Here is a 22,920-nt window from a genome sequence, read left to right as displayed (position 1 = left end):
AAAGTAGGATTTCCATTTTTCCCTTTAAATATGGATATTACCACTACGCATTTGGCGTGGTCAATCACTAATTCTGGAGTCTGCAGGCAGTTTAAAGTTTTGGTTTCTCCACCAGAATATTTATGCATCTTTTATATTAAACACCTTGCTGGCTGGTGGGTAGAGAGCACCAAGGTTGAGCATGCAAGTATTTCATGCTAACATGTCATATATGGAAATCTTTCCTCTTAGGAAAAAAGAAGAACAGGAGTACTTGTGGCACCTTAGAGACTAACAAATTTATTAGAGCATAAGCTTTCGTGGACTACAGCCCACTTCTTCAGAAGAAGTGGGCTGTAGTCCACGAAAGCTTATGCTCTAATAAATTTGTTAGTCTCTAAGGTGCCACAAGTACTCCTGTTCTTCTTTTTTCCTAAGAGGAAAGATTTCCATATATGACATGTTAGCATGAAATACTTGCATGCTCAACCTTGGTGCTCTCTACCCACCAGCCAGCAAGGTGTTTAATATAAAAGATGCATAAATATTCTGGTGGAGAAACCAAAACTTTAAACTGCCTGCAGACTCCAGAATTAGTGATTGACCACGCCAAATGCGTAGTGGTAATATCCATATTTAAAGGGAAAAATGGAAATCCTACTTTTACAGAGTTCAGACACTGATTATTGTAGTTCTTGTAAATAAATAATTTCCTTCTTCAGAATTTCTTTCAAGCCAGACTCTGTGATTGAGATGCATTAGGAAGACAAGGATTGGGGAAACAGCAGTACTGACATCAGGAGAAAACACAGTATCGGCACTGCATTTATGGGGCTATGGGAGATATAGGTAGCATGAAGATTACATTGTCTGCAGAGCTCTGAAAACTATCAAGGTGTAATACCAACCTGCTTCTATAATGGGGAGAAAAAAAAAAAAACACTTGTGACAGCCAATCTGTTCAACTATTAGTCACAGCTCCCTGTGTATGTTGGAAAATTAGCCATTTTCTAGAGAAAGTAATCCAGTAGTTTTTTTTCAGCAGCTAGTAAATAATGGAGGCACTTCTATTAATATTTTAATGAAAGTATTTTTATCAACATTCTACCTTGAGTAGCTGTGGAAGTAGATTGTTAGTCAACTTTACCTGTTTCATTTATCTCCATTTCACCGACATGTTTTTTTTTTAGATGATTGGATGAAATATGTGATAATGACCTCTGTCTCTGTGATAACATTCTGAGAAAAAGAACCAGCAGAAGAAACCATATGATGGAATCTAAGCAAAGCTATAATTTCCATTTATGTATTCCTAGAATAATGTCTTTAGATTTCTAGACACTTACTATACACTGTCTTTATTTAATTTTTAAGATGCCATTTATTTAAAATAAATGCCCAGCCCTCTGTCCAAACAAGAACCAAAACATATTATTTTATACCCAAATCTGACTAAGCCACAAAAATGCTATTATTTTGCTTTTAATATTAGTTATTCAGGCCCCAATTTAGGAAAGCACTGAAGCATAGGTTTAGCTTGAAGTCAATGGGGCTTAAGTGTGTGGGTTTTTTAGATGATTTGCTTGCCATACACTGGAAGGTGTTTTGTTTGTTTGTTTGTTTTGTTTTCTTAAGAAAACTAAGGCTATTGGAAAAAACTCTTTAATTCTAAAGTAAATACGTAAATTTAATTTTACTTTGTTTTAAGATCCAGGAATATTATATTTGTGGCACAAATGTTAAGTATTTATTCCTAATTTGAACACTGTCAGACTGAAAATATAGTGGCCTTCTGAACATGTGGAAAATCTTAATAGAGAGTGAATCTAAAGTTATTTATCTGAATTTAGTGACCGGGGGGGGAGGGCGAGAGGAGTGGTTTCAATCAAAAGAAGTAGCTTGTTTGTTCTGTTCTGTGAAACAAATCTGAAAAAGAAAAATGAAGTTTTTTAGTTTGTGTACAAAAGTTGTGGGGATTTTTGGAGGGGATTGGTTATTTTCTTTTTTTGCCTGTGGTACACCTCTGCCCCGATATAACATGACCCGATATAACACGGATTTGGATCTATTATGGTGAAGCAGTGCTCCGGGGGTGGGGGGCCGAGGGGAGCTGCGCACTCAAGCGTATCAAAGCAAGTTCGATATAACGCGGTTTCACCTATAACACGGTAAGATTTTTTGGCTCCCGAGGACAGCGTTCTATTGGGGTAGAGGTATACTAACAATGAGTGTATGTATATTTTAAAGATGCAAACCCTACTAAGTTGACATAAAAACTATTTAATATTCTGGTTTTGCAAAAGGACAAATGATAGGCATAGTATGATTGGCAGCTGTTTAATAATTCTTTTGGCACCATAAAATGAAAAAAGCAACCATCAGAGATGATAAATCAAAGAGAAATGACTGAAAAATTACATTATAAAAAGGCCAGACACTTAGATTAACACAGAAAGCACTTATGAAAAACATTTGCATTTCTTGTCAAGTGATCACAAAGTAAACTATAGTCTAGTAAGCTAACAAGTGTTAAACTGACAAGACATCATTCCAGAATATTACATTATTATTTTATCTAAATACATTGGGGCCTTAGTGGTAGGGACATCTTTTAAATGTGCAGATTTAAGTTGAACTAAATAATAAATAAAAATCAGTAAGGGTTTGATTCTTCAAACAATTCTAATGATAAACTCCCATGGTCCTGATCAATTTTAAACTTGTCTGTTTCCATTGTGTTTATCTGGAATTTAATTAAATAATTGTCCTTAGAGTGAATGGAAGTTGATGACAACAATATTAGAGAACAACAGCAAAAACACAAAATGTAAAATCTGCTCAAGATTTAAGAGCAGATCTAAGAAGTTGAGGGAGGAGAGGCTGAAACTCCTGTTAATGGAGCACTTGCTGAGACTCACAGGGTCCAACTCACCCCCCTGTAAATCAGACCCGCTGACTGCCTCTGCTCAAGTAGTAAACAAAGTAAGCATCACCCAGACTTTCAAAGAAGAAAAGACCCCACTCTCCAAAAAGAGACATGCTCCACTGGCCCTGACTTATTACTTAGTACCTACTTACGCTCCATCTGTGCCATCTTCGACAGTGTCTTGTCCTTCGGTACCCATAGGGTCCCCACGCAAACTCTTGGAAGGTACTGAGAAAGATTTCCAGTTGATACCAGCATGACTTCCCCCAGTGCTGCCTCACCAGGTAACCTATTATTCAACCTCTGTACCAATAAATCTGGTACTTCCCTGGAGCCTGGAACCAACTTGACCTCCAGTACCGGCACTCTCCATTCCTCAATGGACATATGGGGGGTGATACATCATCTGACTCTGAGGTATTTTTATAAGGGTTCTCCACTTTCATGACCATGAATGCGAGCTGTTCAACGAGATTTTCCAAGAGATATGCCTTACCTGGGACCATCCACAGATAGATATCTTCACAACTCAATCCAATGCAAAGTGCAGATGATTCTGCTTGAAAGGAGCAGATCTAAGAAGTTGAGAACTGATTCTGTAATCATGGCTCAGATATTACCGTGTCTGCTTTGCCTTAGTCATGACTGCAAAGGCAGAACTGCAACCTTAACTTTGTTATAGCTTCAGCTGTAGCTTAATATTGGATTTATTATTAATTATTTGAGGGGAGGAAAGGTTATTTGATTTTGTTCCTTTTTGGATCGTTTTAGTACTGTCATCTAAAATGTTTCAGCTTTTTGTTTTGTTTTTGCTAATCATCAATGTCATGCATTAGTTAGTGCGAGACTTTACAGAAGTATAGCTGATTGGATAATTTTACAAGGTGACCATTATGTGTAATTATTTAGACTATTAGTAGGAAACTAGTAGCAATGTATGGGTACCAAATGGTAAAATATTCACAATAACCAGATATAAAGTATCAATGTGTACTAAGGATTGAAATGATCTGTGTTACAAAAGTTGGTACAATTTCCGATATCTGTAAGCCCCCTAAATGGTATATTGCATCTAATAATTTGAGCAATGGCAGTTCAGATAATATAAGCAATTGTAACGTGATGCACAAGCTTTATGGCACATCTATAAAATGGGGAAGTAATTTGATCTTTTTCACGTTGGTTTAAGCCTGTAGAGTTATCAAAATGCTCATTCTTCCTGTTGATGTTTAAATAGGCCATGAACAGTAAACAAGTCTATAATAGATGTGCCTTGAACTTTAAAAATAGAATTAAACCCACAGTTATTTTATAATACTGTATGTACATCAATTTAAAGGAAAAATATTAATATAAATATTAGTAAATAAATATAAATAACTGTAGTAACCAGTTTTTAGAAATCTTTTCTCCTTTGGATTTGTCAAAAAAAGAGGAATTTTTTTCTTAAATTGGATTCTCATATTTATGTAAGCCTGCTTTGATTTAATTAATCTCAAATGCATATATTAGTTTTCATTCCAGTGCTCTTGGTTCTTCATCTTCAGTAGCATTATGAAGGAAAAGAATATAATAGCTTTCTGTAATTAGTCTTTTAAAATGTCCTTTCAGTGGTCATACATTTTAAATAGAGTTGGTTGAGAAATGGTATTCATGTCCCAAAAAAATTAAGATTTCAAACATTTTCCTTTTCACAATGGGATGAACCCAAGATTGTCCAATATTTTTCATGAAAAGAATCATAGAATCACAGAACTGGAAGGGACCTCGAGAAGTCATCTAGTCCAGTCCCCTGCACTCATGGCAGGACTAATTATCTTGACCATTCCTGTCAGGTGTTTGTCTAACCTGCTCTTAAAAATCTCCAGTGACAGAGATTACACAACCTCCCAAGGCAATTTATTCCAGTGGTTAACCACCCTGACGGTTTGGAAGTTTTTCCTAATGTCCAATATATATTTATGCCTGTATCTATAATTTTTACTCTATGCATCTGAAGTGTTTTTTTTTTTTTTAACCACGAAAGCTTATACCCAAATAAATCTATTAGTCTTTTAAAGTGCCACCTGACTCCTTGTTTTTGTGGATACAGACTAACACAGCTACCCCTCTGATACTAGAATACTGAATGGCCTAGTGGGCAGAACATTCATTTGTAATGTGAGAAACTCAGTTTCAAGTCCCTCTTCTGAAGCACAAACATCAATTACTTGACTGTGTGTGTCCTACATCCCAGGTAGTGTCCTGACCACAATGCTGTTGGCTATTTGGGGTCTCTTGATTTCTCTCAATTCCATTCTGGACCTGCAAAACCTTTCCAACTAAATTTTGTTGAAACTTGTACATTCCCATGAAAAGTTTGTTTTGACAAATCCTGGGGTGGGGGGGGGGGGAACTGTTGTTGAAAAATTCCTTAGCAGGTCTGAGTTTAAATTATCTTCAGTTACATGGGAATTTTTACCTGTAAGACTATACTTTTGAATTGCTTGCTTCTGAACATGCCTCCCATCTTTCTTCACTCTTACCTTTGAGCCATCTGTCATGTCATTCCATGGGTTAGGGACAATTTTCTATTCTTCCTTTTGTGAAGAAAGGTCTACAGATACTTTACAGTGGCTCTCCAGCCTGTTTGTAGTTGAGGGCGGAACTAGGCTTGTTAGGGAAGGATGGGTCCAGCTACGAAAACACAGTTTTCGTTTTGTCACTCAGCTGCAGACAAGCTTTCTCTGGTTCTCCCATAAACTGATACCAAAACATGGTGCATTGAATTAAATCAAGACGATTTAAAGGAGTGATTTAAATCACATAGTAGAAAGCCGCGATCTAAATAATATTTTTTAGTACTTTTCTGTTTGTACTTCAGTATTTTCTAATGAAAGATGCATTTTCAATGGTTGATATAACTGTTAAAACATGTTGATTTACAACCAAATAGAGCCTTCATATTAGATTTGGTACATCTTTTTGCTACCTAGGTGGGTACGCTATAACAATTTATATTTATTGAAACAATTATGTAGCTTAATATTTTCAGATTTTTATTAATTGTACAATTTTAGTATGTTTGTTTGAAAATGAGTAATATATTGCTTATTTTCTATATAATTAACTTTTTATTCATAATTTATGTCAAGCTGTATTAGGATGGTAACTAGAATTTAATTAAACACAAAAAAGCATACATTTATTTTTATTAACAAGCTTAAATATTTTGGATACAGATTATTTCAGTCTGCGAAAATTTTCAGATATAAAATGAAAGTGATAGGAGCTTCAGTTTCTAGTCTCACCTAAGTCTTTTGCAAATAAGACAGTCTTCTAAATTGCTTAGGCTGACTTATTGAGCCATATTTATAAAGCTTGACCTCGAAAGTTGATGTTTTTCCCCTGATTCATTCTTTATATAGAAAAGCAGCTTTTAACTCAGTTTTTGATAGTCTTGTGGATTTAAAGCATATTATTTTCTTAAAAATGTGTCGAGATTATAACAACTTCAGACGTTAATATATTCTGTATTAAATTCAGAATTCATTTTAAACATTTATTTTTAAAAGAAAAAATATAATTTAAATAAACCAGTCTGATTTTTTTTTACCTTTTTTCTTCAAAAAATCATCAATTTTTATCCATCTCGTGCAAAACAAAAAAGGAAGATGTTTTTTATTTCTACTATAAGGCTTATGGCATTCAAAGCTTTCACTTCACTATTATTTAGCCAGGGGGGTTCTGCAGAAATGTTTCTGCAGATCTTTCAAAACGCTTCTAAAAACATTCTAAAAACAACTCTGTCAATTTTATCTTTTATTTGTATTGTACTGTATGCTATCTGCTGTGCTGCTAAGCTTGATCATGCAAGGTGCCAAGGATTCTAGCCCTGATTCAGCCAGCACTTAAGCACATACTTAACTTTAACCAAGGAGTAATCTCCTTGACTTCAGTTGGACTATTCACATACTTAAAGTTAAGCACACAGTTAAGTGTTTTGCTGGACTGCTCTCAGAGTGATCGATATCTTGAAGGATCAAGCATTTAGATTGGAAACTCAGCCCATGGGCCTGTTCTTTATTTATCAAATATGTCAGCTGGATTGCACAGTGCTATTCTAACTGATAGTACAGTCTAAATAGTGTCATCTTTCAGTGATTTTTGACAGTAAAATAATAAGAAATCATTGCTCACTTTTGATGGCACTTGTTATGAAAATTAAAAATATGGATATACACATATACATATTTATACAAACAATGCTTTGTGAGATTCATAGATAATTTTTTTCTTATATGGAAAAATAGGTTAATCTTGCATTGCAACTCCATAAGATTAGGTTAGTGTATCGATTCTATTCTTCAGGAAGTACTGAGTTTTGATATTCGCTTTTGTGCCAGTATTTTGTTATCATAAATATTGCTTAATACTAGAGTACATTAATTACTAGTCCATTAAAATACTGCCACTGTTTCCATGGCCCCAGTTAGAATTATGCATCCTAAGTAAACAAATCATATTTCACTCAAGTTGTAAGGTACCTATTACCATTTCTCTAGAATACATACATTTTTCATCATTAATAAACTTCATCACCTTCATTTTTCTACCACACAAACTTCCTGCCTTTTAGTGACTAAGATATTATTGTAAGCTTTTTTGTGTGTTCAATATTGATGATGCCTGTGCAGAGCTAGCAGTTTTGTAATGTTAAATGGCACATTAAATCTTTAAGTCCACAACAGTTTACATAGAAAGGGCAGAATTTGAAAGTCCCTAAACTGTATTATATATTTTATTATCTACATTCATATGTGCTATGAAGGTACATAATATCTCAGCTTTGCATGGTTTTCTAATTCTCATCTGTGCTGTCAGTATTTCCTAGTTGCTTCAATATTTTGGGCCACCTTGACTGTATTGTGGAGTTGGCCTTACATCTGCTGAATTGGCAGTGTGTGATATTTTGGGCATACATGTTGATGGTTCGCTATCTGTACCTTATCTCTTACCTAAGTATAGATGAATGGATGTGATGACAATGTTGGTATTTCTCAGGTACCTATACTCATAGTAAGTATAGGCTATTTAAATATATTACTTGTTAAGCAAATTCCTTTCTCTAGTAAATTAAAAAGTCTCCTATCAAACACTAAATAATAAAATTGTTCTATGTAGCCTCTCACCCACCCTGATGTTATTCTGGGTTGAGATTCTTTTACAAGTCATCATCATCTTCTTTCTTCTTCCACAACTTCCAAGGAGATCATTGCCCGTTAAAGTGAAATGAATAAGTTTTTTTGAAATAAACAGACTGTTAGTGATTACAGTGTAGTATGGCAACATGTTATAGAATCACAAACTATGTATTTGTGTAATTCTGGATATAGTGTATTATGTAGAAGCATCAATTTCTGGCAAAAATAAAGGCTGTTAAGTGTAAAGGATAGTACCATTTTAAGTGTGACATTTATTTAAAAACTTTGATACAGTTTGGAAGATGCAATTTATTACTTTCATAAATAGCTTATATTAGTGTTTAAAAGATTCACAGTTCATTGCTACTGACTTACACTCAGGGAGTCTTAAATTTCCACCTGTCCTGCAGGAAGAGAGTGTCTTTTTTCCTCCCCCAGAGACTTTCTTTTTTCACTTTGCAGGGCAGAGTGAAATTTCCCTGAAGGACAAAGTGAAATGTCAGTGCTGCAGAGATGTATAGATAGCCAAGGAATTTCTTAATTGGCATACAAATTGTAAGGGGAAAAATTCTTTTCAAAATGACATCTGTATGTTTAGCAATAGCATGTTTGTAATAACAAAAAGAATCTGAATATAGTTGGTGCTAAGTAAAGGTATCGAGATGTGGTGAAACAAAGTGCTGTGTGCAACCCACTGAAGGCACTGAGGTAAATTTTCAGGAGTACGAGGGTGACACCTAATTTGAACATAGACGCACATAGTATTTTAATCACTAAGTGCACATGCTATTTTTTTTAGGACTTTGAGAGCTTACAAAGCACTTTACAACGCAAATTATGTTATGAAGGCTTCAAAGCCAGGTGTGTACAGCCTGATGATGCTTCTCAGAAAGAGTTCTTAATGGTTTGTATTGTTCGTCATGACTGTAGTATATCTCTGAAATGGCCACATGCATGATGCAATGTATGTTTGAGTCTGCTGAATGATTGCTGTGTCCCCACCCCACCCCACCCCACACTGGCTCATAAATAAAATATCTTTTCTCAAATCTATGTACCTCTAAAGAGGCATAAATATCAGTCATGGTAATTAACTCCAGATATCTTTCACTACAGATTATGATTATATATTTATAGAAAGTGAGTAAATTTCTTCTTGAATCTTGGATTGCAAAATGAGCAAGAATGAGCACAATGAGCCTGTCCATTCTAGCTGACTTTTGGCCTCATCTAGTTTGGTTTCAGGTAAAAATGGCTCTATACTTTATTTTGTCCCTTTCAAAGCTACTGCAATGAACCGTGAAATTTGTTTAATCCTTTCAGCAGGTGGACAACAGTTTATATTCATATTTTTGAGCATTTGTTGGCAAGACAGAAAATAGGAAACATTTTTTCTGAACTTCCATGAAAATGCCTGCAACTTTATGAAAGGCCTCCCACTCTCCTTGCAATTTCAAGCTAAGGTCCCCACTCCTCTCTGAAGTTTTAATAAGTACTTGGCAATATCTTTTTAGCTGTTGAAAGTCAAGTACTGGCTTTAGAGATGCAGAATGGAGTCTCCAATGACCCTAGCAGAAGTGGCTTCCTTCTGCAACCTTCCTTAACCAGATATACCTGAAACACAGGATCTACTCACCCTATCTACCGCACTCATAAGCACTCCACTTTTTTCTGTTTGCTCTCAATAGTTTTCTGCTTCTACCGGAAGACTACAGCAAGTGGCTATGGTTGTGGTTTTGCACCATAGCCCTAACAGGTCTTTAACATCTATAACTTGTTAGACAATTCAACCACATTAGATAAACATATTCATTGGATATTTATGCATAAAAGAGCAGAAGTATAGTTCACAATATGGACACTTGAATTGTCACAATTAGTTTTCAATCAACAGCCTGTTGAAATGAATGGGGCTAGTTCATACCTTTTAATGCTATTTGGTGAGGCCGGCTTGTACAGACTTTTGCATGTAGCGTGTTAATGCTCATTGGTGCACATATGGAAGGAATATCTTTTAAGAGCTGTACACTTTATAAAAAAAGAAAAAAAAAAAAAAAGCTTAAATTCTAAGGAAACAAAGTGCTGCTAGTGGTTTGGAGGACATATTTCCGTGGATATCATGCGGCTTGAGAGCTGTGAGTAACACTGCTAAATTATTCTAACAATTTCTTTATAAAATGTTAGCAAATAATTAATAAACCGCCCCATTGTGGCTGTAGAAATGCAGTATTCTGTCACTATAGTAATGCTATGTGAAGCCTAAAGTTACAGGGTGAAATCCTGGGCTCACAGAAATCAATAACAAAACTCGTATTGACTCAAGTGGAGCCAGGATTTCACCCGATAACTTTAAACCCATCTTCTGTATACTTAATGCAAAGATAAAATATCTCATTCAGACATTTCTTGATGATATTTCATTATGACCAGATATTCACAGTGAAAATTACATGTGAAGACACGTGGACCTTGAGAAATGTAGAAATTCTGTTTATCTACAAACATATATTGCTTGCTGCCTAATCACCTTGATATTTATCAAACAAGTAATATGTTAGTCACTGGCTGAAGCAGGAGCAGATCTGGGCAGCAGCAGGGGCTGGTTACATGGAAACAGGCACAGGCTAACGCATGAGCAACTGTTGGTTGGGGCGGAATCAGTAGTGAGAGCAGTCTGAAACCATTAACAGTGAAAGTGCTCCTGGTGAGGCAGTGACATTAAGAACACAAATATGGCCATGCTAGATCAGATCAATAGTCCATCTAGCCCAGTGTCCTGTCTTTCAACAGTGGCCAGTGCCAGATGCATAAAGTGATACATTCCCTGTCGTCCAGGCCTAATTTCTGGCAATCAGAGACTTAGGGACGCCTCGAGCGTTGGTGCTGCATCCTTGACAATCTTGGCTAATAGCCATTGATGGACCTATCCTCTGTGAACTTATCTAATTCTTTTTTGAACCCCGATATACTTTTGGTTTCTCAAGATCCCATGGCAACTAGCTCCACAGGTTGACTGTGCATTGTATGAAGTTCTTTGTTTAAAATTTGCTGCCTATTAATTTCACTGGTGGCCCCTAGTTCTTGTGTTATGTGACAGGGTAAATAACACTTTCTTATTCACTTTGTCCACACCATTCACAATTTATAGACCTCTCTAATATGTCCTCTTAGGCTATGGGTACACTACCACTTATGTCAGCAAAACTTATGTCACTCAGCGGTGTGAACCCCCCCGCCCCCCGAACAACATAAATTATGCTGGCATAAGCGCTAGTGTGCACAGCGCTATGTCGGTGGGAGAACTGCGACCGCCACTCATTGGGGGTGGATTAATTATGTCTACGGGAGAACTCTGCACGAGAGATCTCTCTAGTATAGAGATGGCATTAGTCATCTCTTCTGTAAGCTGAACAGTCCCAGTCTGTTTTTAATCTCTCTTCATATGGAAGCTGTTCCATATCCCTAATCATTTTTGTTGCCCTTCTCTGTATGTTTTCTAGTTCTTCTGTCTATTTTTTAGAGATAGGGCAACCAGAACTGCATGCAGTATTCAAGATATGTCTGTGTTGTGGCAACACATGAAGTCCAGAAAATTCAACAAGGCACGGTTGACTTTAAAAATTAAAATCAAACAAAAACTGCACAGTTAAAGTGTGCAGTTTTGGCTGGGTTTGGTTTATTATATAGGCATTCAAAGTAAACCTCTGGTGACCTGTACAAAACTAAACAGGCTGTGCACAGGATTCCAGTGCAGGAATTGTGGAGATTGAATCATTGTCCTAGTCTGCAGGCAGGGCGGGAGGTATCTGAGTAGCTCTACTATGGCCTGTTACTGCAACGTATTGTCATGGCCCAACATGCCAGCTACGTGGATTTCATGACTCATCAACTTCCTCAAGCCAACCACACACTACTTCCTGCATCTTTCTCCAAAGACACTGAGTTCTGTTCCACTCCATGACAAGTGAGGGATATCAGAGTCTCTCTTTGCAGCTTTTTCATTTCTCAGATCCACCACAAAGCAGAAGAGCTGTGGTTTTAGTTTTATTTTGGGATTTCTGCAGCCCCCGAGACAGAGACTATTATACTCTTAAAAGGAGAAAAAACTCGCATAGTGCTCTTTTTAAGTGTACCAGTTGTGAAAGCTTCAGTGTGAAAGGTCCCAGGGTTTTCCTCTGTAAATGCTACAGATTCTCTGATAGAGTAAATGGGTAAAACTCCATGAACTCAGTGCAACTGCACTCACTGGAGCCAGAAGAGAAATTTCCCTTATGGTTTAGCTATGTGATATTGATGCACCATATTGGCAGAAGCAGGCACTAAGAATTTGGATATTTGCATCTTCAAGAACATTTTTTATTTTTTGTTTCCTCATTTTCCCATCTCCAGTTCAGATCAGTAAACAATATTATCCCTTTTAAACACACACAAAGAACCTGGCCATTAACATCTTGAAACCTACCATGTATGTATGTTGAGAAAATCTTACCAACATGATAGCTTATGTGTAATTTTTCAAACTTGACCTGTTGGGTGCTTTTTGTTAGAAGATATTAAAAAACCCCAAAGCACACTTATATAGTCCCACATGCTGCATGTTCTGATTATCTCTTTTTCAACACCATGGAGATTCAAAAAGCTAACAAGTAATATGAGTTGACTTCTATGTCGTCTTTGGTCTTTTGTAAAACTAACATTGTTTTGTTTATTTCTCTTGCGTTTGATTGACTATTTATTTCTTGTCTCAGTGTTTTCTTATGTTTGTTAGTTTACCATAAGTAGTGTGGCAGGCCAACACATTACAGTAAAAAGTTTGGAACAGCAGTGCTTTGCTTGATTTTGTCTCTTAAAAAGAAAATCTCAGTAATGCGGTGGCAGTGATATTTCATTCCTACTTGCAACTTCAAGGAAGTCCTAGACAGAGAGAGCACTCCAAAAGAAATCCAGTCTGCTCCAGTGAAAACAGTTTGATTAGTGCTAAACAAGTCTTTCATCCAATTTATGTTAATGATATTGTCCAGTTACAATTTCCCTCAAAGCCCCATGCTGGCACACAATCCGAAAACCTTTAAATAGCAGTGCCTTGGAAGTCTATTAGCATCACAATAATAGTCATGATACAAGAATTGTACAAGTCCTGTGAATCACATTTAAAGTCCACGTAGCAACAGTGAATCAACCCCATTTACTTTAAATAACTTTGCACTCTGAAAAATCTGCTTCTGCTGATATTTGAATCAAGGACTCTTAAATATAAATTCCTTTGCAACTCAAACATGCTACCTGTCTTCTCTGTGCAGACTGATGTGTTCATTTTGTGTGTGTGTGTGTAATATATACTTAAAAGATTTTATTTTATATATATTTTATATATTACACACACACACACACACACACACACACACACATATATAAATCTTTTAAGTGAATCGAGTTGCTTAGAATTTTGGTTCAAAGCCACAGTTTCAGTGACCCTTTTTAACTGTGCACATGATATTCATGGGTAAGATATTTGTGCATACAGAAAACTACACTGATGTATGCAAACAGGTATTTGCATGATTAATTGGGCAGATTGGCTAATTATGTGCCTAACAATCCTCTTGCATGTGCAATTACTCAGTCTACACATATATGCATGATTTTGTGCATGCAAATTGATGTAATCAAAAATGTTTCAAGTAAAATTAAGCTGGAAATGCAGCCCATGATGTTTATACATGTACACTTAATGTTCCCTCTCTTAGTAGCAGCAAAGACTATATCTTAGGGTTACCATACGTTCGGATTTTCCCGGACATGTCCGGCTTTTTGGGACTCAAATCCCCGTCTGGGGGGAAATCCCAAAAAGCCGAACATGTCCGGGAAAATCCGGCGCTGCTGGGCCGGGGGCTGGCCCGGGGCCGGGGACCGGCGGTGCTGGGCGGCCGGGGGGTGCGCCGGACCGGCGGTGCTGGGCGGGCCGGGAGTGCTCGGCCGGGGGCCGGCAGTGCTGGGCGGGCTGGGGGTGGTCGGCCAGGGGCCGGGCCCGGGGCCGGGCCCGGGACCGGCACCCCAGGGCCCGAGCCGACCCAGGCTGGAAACGCCGGGGGGGCCAGCCTGGGCCGCGCCTCCTCCCCCCACACCCGCCCTTACCTGCTTCAGGCTTCCAGCGAATCAAATGTTCGCGGGAAGCAGGGGAGGGGGCGGAGACTTTGGGGAAGGGGCGGGGTTGGGGCAGGGGCGGGGCCCCGTGGAGTGTCCTCCTTTTGGAGGCACAAAATATGGTAATCCTACTATATCTGGAAGGGAGGGGAGAAGGGGGACTCCTATTCTGTATACCAATATGATTTTTAGTGTACCCAAGAGCATACTGGCCACTTCACAGAAGACTAGAAAGACACCTTACAATCTGTGTTTTACATGACAAGTAAGGATGACAAAACAGTAAGAAGAGAATGAGACCAGGAAGAATTATAGCAATGCAAACACACAGTTACTCATTGTCAGCATGTGAACATCATAGCGATTCTGGATTTTCCTCCTTCTAATTCTATTAAAAATAATAAAGAAAATAAAGATATGGCAGACTGAATATTAATTACTCATCTATTACGTATACTGATTTTTTTCTCTCTGCATTCTTTAATAGATGTTCACAATATGTTGCTATACCCAAGAGCTGAAACATTAAAATATTCTTATTTTGTAATAGATATTCTGCTGCTCATAAGGAAAAAGTATAATCGAGCTTTTATACTTGTATATGTGGTGGTTTTCTTTAATAAGTTTATTTATATCTTGTGAGTTAATATTGGGGCTGTGGATTGATATTTGGGTTTGGCAGAATTTAGTATTTTTTATAATTTTGATGGATGACATTGGTTTATTTTAAATCTTTTTTTATTTTTATTTATTTACTTTCTCATGGTTGTGCAAAACTGTGGGGCAAGGGGTCAAACAATAAAGGGGGATCAGACAATTATTTAATGAGAATAGATACTGAGATTCAAAAAGTTAAAGCTTTGTAACAGTTAAAACACATATTGCCAACATCATGTCAAAATATACAAAGTACATATCCTTAAATAAAACTCTGATAAATTCTGAAGTAGTATATTTCTTACTTTGCCTGTTGGTGTAACATATATATATAATATATAATTATCATTGAAAATATCTTTTCACCATTGAAATGGTGTATGTGGATGAAGAAGTCCATATTTATCAACATACTTATAAAAGATTACATTTTCCAAGCCTATTTACAATTCAAGCTCCATAACTTTCCAAGTAATCATATACTGTATGTTAGTTCAAGCCATCATCAACATGTAGCAATGGTTATAATTCAGTTTAGTTTGTATAATATATGTTCTCTCAACTCGCATGTCAAAGGCTCATACATATTTTTATTCATGGGCTGGAGGCTACATACCTTGAAAAACTGAAAATGGTAAAGGACAACCCACACTCTTTGTATTTTAAATAATAGATGTTTGTAAGAAAGTATTTGTATGCTTCAGAATGGAAACCATTATTAATAATTAAGAAGTGTGCATGTTTTCATATGCAGTAGTTTGTTTTTGGTGTAAAACAGTTTGTTTTTTAAATTTCCCATGTCAGTATGTTTAATATCAAACTGGGAGGTACAGATGTCACTTGTAAATAATGTGTTTTATACATCGCCAGAGGAAGGTCGATCTAAAGTTCTTGTATGGCTTCATTACCATTGTGTTGGAGGGTCTGATATTTTTTTTTAATGTATTTATTCTCACAAAACCGCTGTGAGGTAGGGCTGTGCTGTTGTTCCCATTTTACAGAGAGGCTAAATGACTTGCCTAAGGTCACACAGGAAATGTGTGGTGGAGCAGGGAACTGCACCCAGGGTCTCTCATACTAGGCTAGTGCCCTAACCACTGGACTATACTCCCGCTCTCAATACATAGTATGTGCTATGTGTGCTCATGTAAAAAAAAGTGAGGCAAATATATGTAGCTTATGCAAAATATATTTTTAACATTTATTTCTCATACAACTTTATAATGGCATTGCATGCTGGGAATCTAAAAACATCCTATAGGCTGCAGAAGAACAAGGGATAAGAGGAAGACCATCTGCTCTAAATGATCAAATTACACTGATACACAAGTGAAAGCGTGACACTTTTAGAGAAGTGAGGACGGAGGAAGTAGCTGTCACAGGGTATTAGTGCACTGGCTGTTCGTATCTAGAGATCTGATTCAGATTTGTCTTGCTTACAAGTGAGATGAGATTAATGGTGTTAACATAGTCTTCAGTTGATGCTAGTGCACACAAAGCAATTCACAGTAAACTGTGTCATGAATGACTCAGTATTCCCAAGACAATAGCAGGATTGTTGCAGTCAAGAGTAAGGTACATTTGCAGATCTATGTCCCCAATTCAGCAAAGTTTCTAAGCATGTTCTTAAGTATTTTTTACTGATTTGGGGCCTATAAGTGGAAATTTGTGTCATGTAACTATATGTCTAGTTCTGACCGGCTTCCTGGGCAAGTTTGACTTGCATAAAAACATTCATTCTGCAGATAATTTAAGCTCTCATTGATTTTTGGCAGTAGTAAGTGCTAATTTTTATGTGCAATGGGCTTGATTTCCTTTACATTAACACATTTATACTGCTATAATTCATAATTTACACACCCATACAATATTTGTACACACCGTTATGCATATAAGTTATGTTTTTACCCACATTAAATCCTCTTTTCACTGCCACAGTGGGGTAGAGAAGCCATAGCATAAATGAGAACCAGGGCCAGTGTGTTTAGACTACCAGCAATTTAGCATCAGGTATAGATGTAGTTCCACTGCACATTTTTACTACTTTAAAAATTGAAGGGTGCTGATAAAAGCGGATTTTGTTTTCTATTTTTTAGTTTTCTTTAATCACTTTGACAAGTAATTCTCAGACTGTGACTCATGAACTACCTGGTGATTAACAGAGCCTTCTTGGTTGTCTGCACATGAAACACTTTGAAAACCATGGAATGGAAGAACAGGGAATTGAGGAACTTTAATGCTGTGGACTTTCTAAACTGATATTGTGAGGGACTCGCTGCTAAGGACACAGCCCAGTGGATTGAGATTGTGTTGCAGATTTCTCATTTTTTTTCCCCTTCTACTCCTTAGTAAGATTCCAAGCAGATAAATAGTGCATAGAAATCACCGATTTATTGTTTTATTCTCGTACTTATATAAACCCAGTAGAATGGTATGCATTTTGCATTTTCTTCATGTTGGCACATTTTTTTTATATATGCGCACCTGCTGGATTTTTTTGCTAAAGCAATAAGAATAAGTATTACTATATCTTCTTTCTCAGTCATTTTTTGCTTACTATAAAGTGTTAGGTATTGAGATACCATGGAGGTGCTCAGATTCTGCAGTGATGCGTGTCATATAAAAGCTGTGGGAGAGAGAGTGTGTAGGAAAGATGTTTTTTACCTACTGGAACCTAATACACAAGGTCCTCAGGTGACTAATAATTATAGTGTGACACTATATATGCTTTTACAAATACTTTTGCTTATCAGGTTAATGCTTTTTGTTTATTTACAGTATGAAAGAGGCTGGTTTAGGCCATAAACAACCGAGAGGTGGTCCCATTTCATCAAACTGCAAGCAGTGTCCAGTAGTTTATACAAATCCTGTTTGTGGATCAGATGGTCATACATATTCTTCTCAGGTAAGAATAAAATAATCAAATTATTCATTCATTCATTCATTGCTAAAGTCAATTTATATTTCCAAAAACAGTCAAATATCCCACTGTTTAATAAAAAAAAGCAGTTATTTATTTTGATTTGAACAGCATAAAAACCTGTCCTGGGCGGATACCCACAAAAAATCCAAAATATTGTGAGTCTAAAAAGCAGAACAGCAACAAATCTCACCCAACATAAAACAAATAGTTAGCAGTAAATAAATAAATATAATGATATTCCCCTACCTCAGATTTCAGAAGAAATCCTACTCCCTCCCCCTCTCCACCCAACTCAGCCTTCACAAATGCCTGTTCAAAGATGAGTTTTGCAGCATGCTCTGAAGATTAAAAATTCAAGCTGTTTCAGACCTATGGAGGGTAAACTGCAAAGTCAAGGAAGAACCCCTTACTCACAGTTCCCTCTCTTTTAAATCAAGGAAACACAGGCCAGGCCATTCTGCAAAGTGTGGCAGTGGTGAATGAGGAGAGAAACAGTCATCCATGTAGATAGGTCTCAGGCTATTATGAGGAAAGACCAACACTTTAAACTCTACCCACAGGCCACAAGTAGACAGCAACTGCAGATTCGGGGGCAAAGATGTCATGCTCACTATGAGATACTAATAATAAGCAAGCTGCTTCACTCTCCCCTAGATGCAGTTTCCTAATGGGCTTAAGGTGTGGCACGTTACAGTAATCTAATCTTGAGGTGACAATGGTATGGATTACAGTAGTCATGTCTGCATCCAGAAGAAAAGTTTGCATCCCATGGACTAGGCATACATGGAAAAAAGCAATTGGAAATTTAACCAGGTCTGCAAGTTACAAACTGTATTGAAAAATTATGTGCATACTCTTTTACACTCATTTGGGGCTGGTGCTAAGTATAAATTTAGCCAAATCCCTTAATTGTTTCCTGCAATGCACCACAAACACCTTAGTCTTACATGGATGTTCTCTCAACAAACTTACTCTCATTTGTATCCAAGTATCTCCCAAACACTGACTGAGATGCTTGACTGCACTCTTGAAGCTGGATGAAAAAGAGATACAAATTTGAGTGTCATCACCATACTGAAAGCACTTCAGTGTGGCGATGACACTCAACTTTATCTCTCACCTTCTCATCCAGTTTTGAGAGTGCAATATCTACTCACTAACTGTCCTAACACCTCATACACATTGAATTAAAGGGGTGGCAGCATGGAAACCTGCAGTATACAACATAACAATACAAAAGAATATTTGCCCAGGATTAACCTCTGAGATTTCTTGGGAGAAAAGAATGAAACCACGAGAAGGCAGTTCTGCTCATTGCAGGGACAGCAAGCAAGTCAATATCCTCTCAAGATCCACCATATAATATTAGTATAGACATCTGATCTTTATCCCACCAAAGTGTCTGCACCAATAGATAATACCTGATGCTTTAGTGGAAGAAAAAAAATTCATCTATCATACACAAGCTATGCACTGATTACCTGTAAAGGCAAAAAAAAAAAAAAACCCACTTTCTTTATAGAATTTTAATCAATGGACTTACTCAAAACCCCACCCATTTAAAGATTGTAGAACTGCTATTTACTGTATTAATTTTCCTTTTGATTTTCTGCTGCACTTGCAATCTGTGCATAACTTTTCCAAAATATGATTATACTTCCTATTCGTGCCTCCCAGCCGAGATGTACAGGTTTGCACTAGCTCTGCTCAATCTAGCATACTAAAAATAGCAGTGTGGACGTTGCAGCATAGATGGTGCCTCAGGCTAGCATGAACCCAGGAGATGACGTGGACTTGGTCTCAGGTGGCTAGACTGAGCCACGGCCCTTCTTGCAATGCCCACACTGCTATTCTTAGAGTGCTAGCTCAAGTAAAGATGGCATGCTCCCGGCTGCTGTGTAGACATACCCAAAAGAAAGGTGTCCTGCTCAGCTTTAATAAGATAAGCAGGATATGACCAACATTTCATTCTCAGTGTTGCCAGCTAGCTCTTAATATTTTATCCTGAATCTCATTATATTTAATATATTTCTTAAAGCTCCAGCCCTTGGAGTCAAGGGATTATGTGAGAATCTCAAAAGTTCATGTTTTTTAAAAGTCAGATTCTAGTTTTTGTAGTTGTAGAGAAAAGTTTGGAAATGTGACCTGTGTTCACTTTAAACTCTCAGAAGGCAAACAAAAAAGAACCCCAAATTGACTGGCTTTGAGATCATGAGGTTTTTTTTCAATAATGCCGTGAGTTTTTGGAGGCTCTGAATGCTTGGGAATGGAAATACTGCATTCTTTTAAAATGAGGATATACTAGTTTGACTTTAGTGTTTGAGAAATAGTCATAAATAATTCACAGTAAATTATTATATGCATATATGTATACAGGAACTATTAAAAACCTGTTTGAAACATGCTTAAATCATGCCAACTATCTCGTCGTCATTGTTTAGTAATTCCATATGATAGCACTCAAAGGGCTAGTCAGGAAATGGGCCCCAGGGCTAGGCACTGTACATGCAGAGAAAGGAAGATGGTCCTTCTCTCAAAGATCTTATCCTCTAAAAAGCCAGACAAACACAAACAGGTTAACAACAAATAACCAACTGTATTAAAAGTATAGAATTTACACATTACAATTTCTCCCAGCCCTGTTCCCTCTCCGTACTGATGCCAAAGCCAGATTGTCATTTTTCAGAGTGTGTCATCTTCCTTTAGAGTGACCAGACATCCTGATATTAGGGGCTTTGTTTTATATACTCAACTATACGCCGCTGCCCACTCCCCAAAAAAGTGTCCCGATTTTTCCCACTTGTTATGTGGTCACCCTATCTTCCTTCTATCCTACCCTCATCCCAAAGGAATTAGCAGTCTTTGAAGAGCATTCAAAACAAAACAAACCTAGAAACCTCAAAGTTCCTGAATGCCTCCTTCCCAGCCATTTCTTCCCCAGTCCTTTTATGTGGAAGTGAGCAAGGCTGCTAACTACTCCCTAAGGGAAGAGAGAGGGGATCCATGTGACCTTTCTTTGCCTACAACATTTTTCCAGCAATGGTGGTGACTCCTGGCCATTTCTTCCTTATAGGGGTACAATTGCAGAGGATGCAGGAGAGATAAGGGAGGAGTATCTCCAGAAATCTTAATTTTTCAAATCTATATGATGGTTTCATGTTTGGCTTGTGAAGTACGTCAGTATTCAGAGCACAGTATTCAGAATACTGTGACACAGGAGTTTCAGATATTCTAACAGCAGCTACACGTGCATTGTGCAATTAAGAGATTCAGAGAGTGTGGAATGAGAGCTCTTTCTATAAAACTTTGAAAATTCTCAAATAAAAAAGAGACATACAAGGCAAGTCTGGTTGCTTCTAGTGTAACTAGTTCTGCAAAACTTGTGCAGGCAGAGTCAGATTCTCTCATTTCATTTATCCTTTGAAAAGATGGCAGTGATTTAATTTGTACATCTAAATGTCTGCTACTAACACAGTGTATTTTCAGGATATATAGTGCCTGGTGTACACAGAGATGTAGAAGTGGTGGTTAGCACTAAAATCATTACAATTGAGCTCTGACACACAATAACTGAAGCAGTCAAAATTGTGTCGCTTTGTGTGGAAAGATATGGGGCTAAATGAACCCACTAAGGGCAAGATTCTGCCACCCTTACTTATGTTCATTAGTACTGTACTCTGAGTAGTGCCATGACTTCATTGGGTCCTATAGGCTCAGTCATGGCTTGGCCATACATAGCAGTGCAGGGGCTGTAGGGAGGTATAAAAGAAAGAGAGAGAGATGCACACACGTGCTCCTGTGTGGCCTCCTCACATTTTCATTGCATGGGTGTGGAGGGAAATAGGGTCTCTTTGTGTCTGGTAGTGCTTCCCACCACTGTGAAAGGTGGTGGGGAATTTACTGTGCTCCCCTTCCAATGCCCCAATCAGCACAGCTGAGCTGGTAGTAATTACTACTCCCCAGGAATAAGGGGAAAGAGATTGTTTCTCATATTGCACTTCCAGGGCTTTTCTTTAGGTGGTTCTACTGTGTGTCACTTCTTACACAGAACTAGGAGCAAATGCAAAATCCAGTCCTTTGTCAGCAAAATGTTAAAAATGTGAGAGACTACAGGAGGTTGTTTACAAATATTTACTTATTCCTCTTTTTAAAGATGTTATGCTTTCTGTATTCTCTCAAATTTATGATGCATGTATATCAAAATAAACATTCAAGGTTATTTGAGGAGCAATCACTCTTGAAATTGACATAAAAGATAAATATTTTTGTTCCTTTACTCCAGGCAAAGTTTATTTTGATTCTCTTCAAGCTCAGTGAAAGCTTAATATTGTTCTATGTAATGGGGTTCACTCTGCGCCCCTGGATATTTGGCCCCTGGGCCTCCCTCTTCAATGAGTCAGGGACACCTCAGTCTGGTGCAACACCCATGCTCTTTGTTCTCATAAGGTTTCCCACCACCAGTTCCCAACTATATTCACAGCTACTTTGCCTACAACAGGCCTGGCCGGCAACAGACTAGGAGGCTCCAACTTCCTTCTGTGCCTGACCTTTCTCTTTCCCTCTCCCCATTCTCTGGCTTCCTCCCAGCCTTTATAGCTCTGGGCTAATAAGACTGGCAGGTGCAGCCAGTTACCAGGCAGGCACAAGGCTATTCACCCAACCCCAATCCATTCCCCTTAATTGGGGCTGGAGTGGCAGGAGCTGATTAAGGGCTTCTCAACCAGCACCGTGCCACATTCTACAGCAGGGGTCGGCAACATTTGGCACGCGGCTCGCCAGGGTAAGCACCCTGGCGGGCCGAGCCAATTTATTTACCTGCTGATTTGTCAGGTTCGGCCGATCGCAACCCCCACTCACTGCAGTTCATCGTCCTGGGCCAATGGGGGCGTCAGGAAGCGACGCGGGCGAGGGATGTGCTGGCCGTGGCTTCCCGCAGACCCCTATTGGCCCGGGACGGCGAACCGCGGCCAGTGGGGGGCCGCGATCGACCAAACCTGCTGTGTCAGCAGGTAAATAAACTGGCCCGGCCCGCCAGGGTGCTTAACCTGGTGAGTCGCGTGTCAAACGTTGCCGACCCCTGTTCTACAGTATAGTTATTTTCTTTTATT

General features: G+C 38.0%; 1 protein-coding gene across 2 annotated transcripts in view; it reads left to right on the top strand.

The window, feature by feature from the left end:
- Positions 1–22,920, top strand: part of SPOCK3 (SPARC (osteonectin), cwcv and kazal like domains proteoglycan 3) — a 399,722-nt gene that overhangs the window by 247,598 nt on the left and 129,204 nt on the right. For both annotated transcript variants that reach the window (XM_034771585.1, XM_034771584.1), the window contains one exon: positions 17,668–17,794. In XM_034771585.1, coding sequence (XP_034627476.1) covers positions 17,668–17,794 — 127 coding nt within the window. The remainder of the gene's footprint in view (positions 1–17,667; positions 17,795–22,920) is intronic.

The sequence above is a fragment of the Trachemys scripta genome, chromosome 5, assembly GCF_013100865.1.
Source record: "Trachemys scripta elegans isolate TJP31775 chromosome 5, CAS_Tse_1.0, whole genome shotgun sequence".
Taxonomy (NCBI): domain Eukaryota; kingdom Metazoa; phylum Chordata; order Testudines; family Emydidae; genus Trachemys; species Trachemys scripta.
Note: the sequence above shows the minus strand (reverse complement) of the source record. Positions and strands in the feature narration are given on the sequence as shown.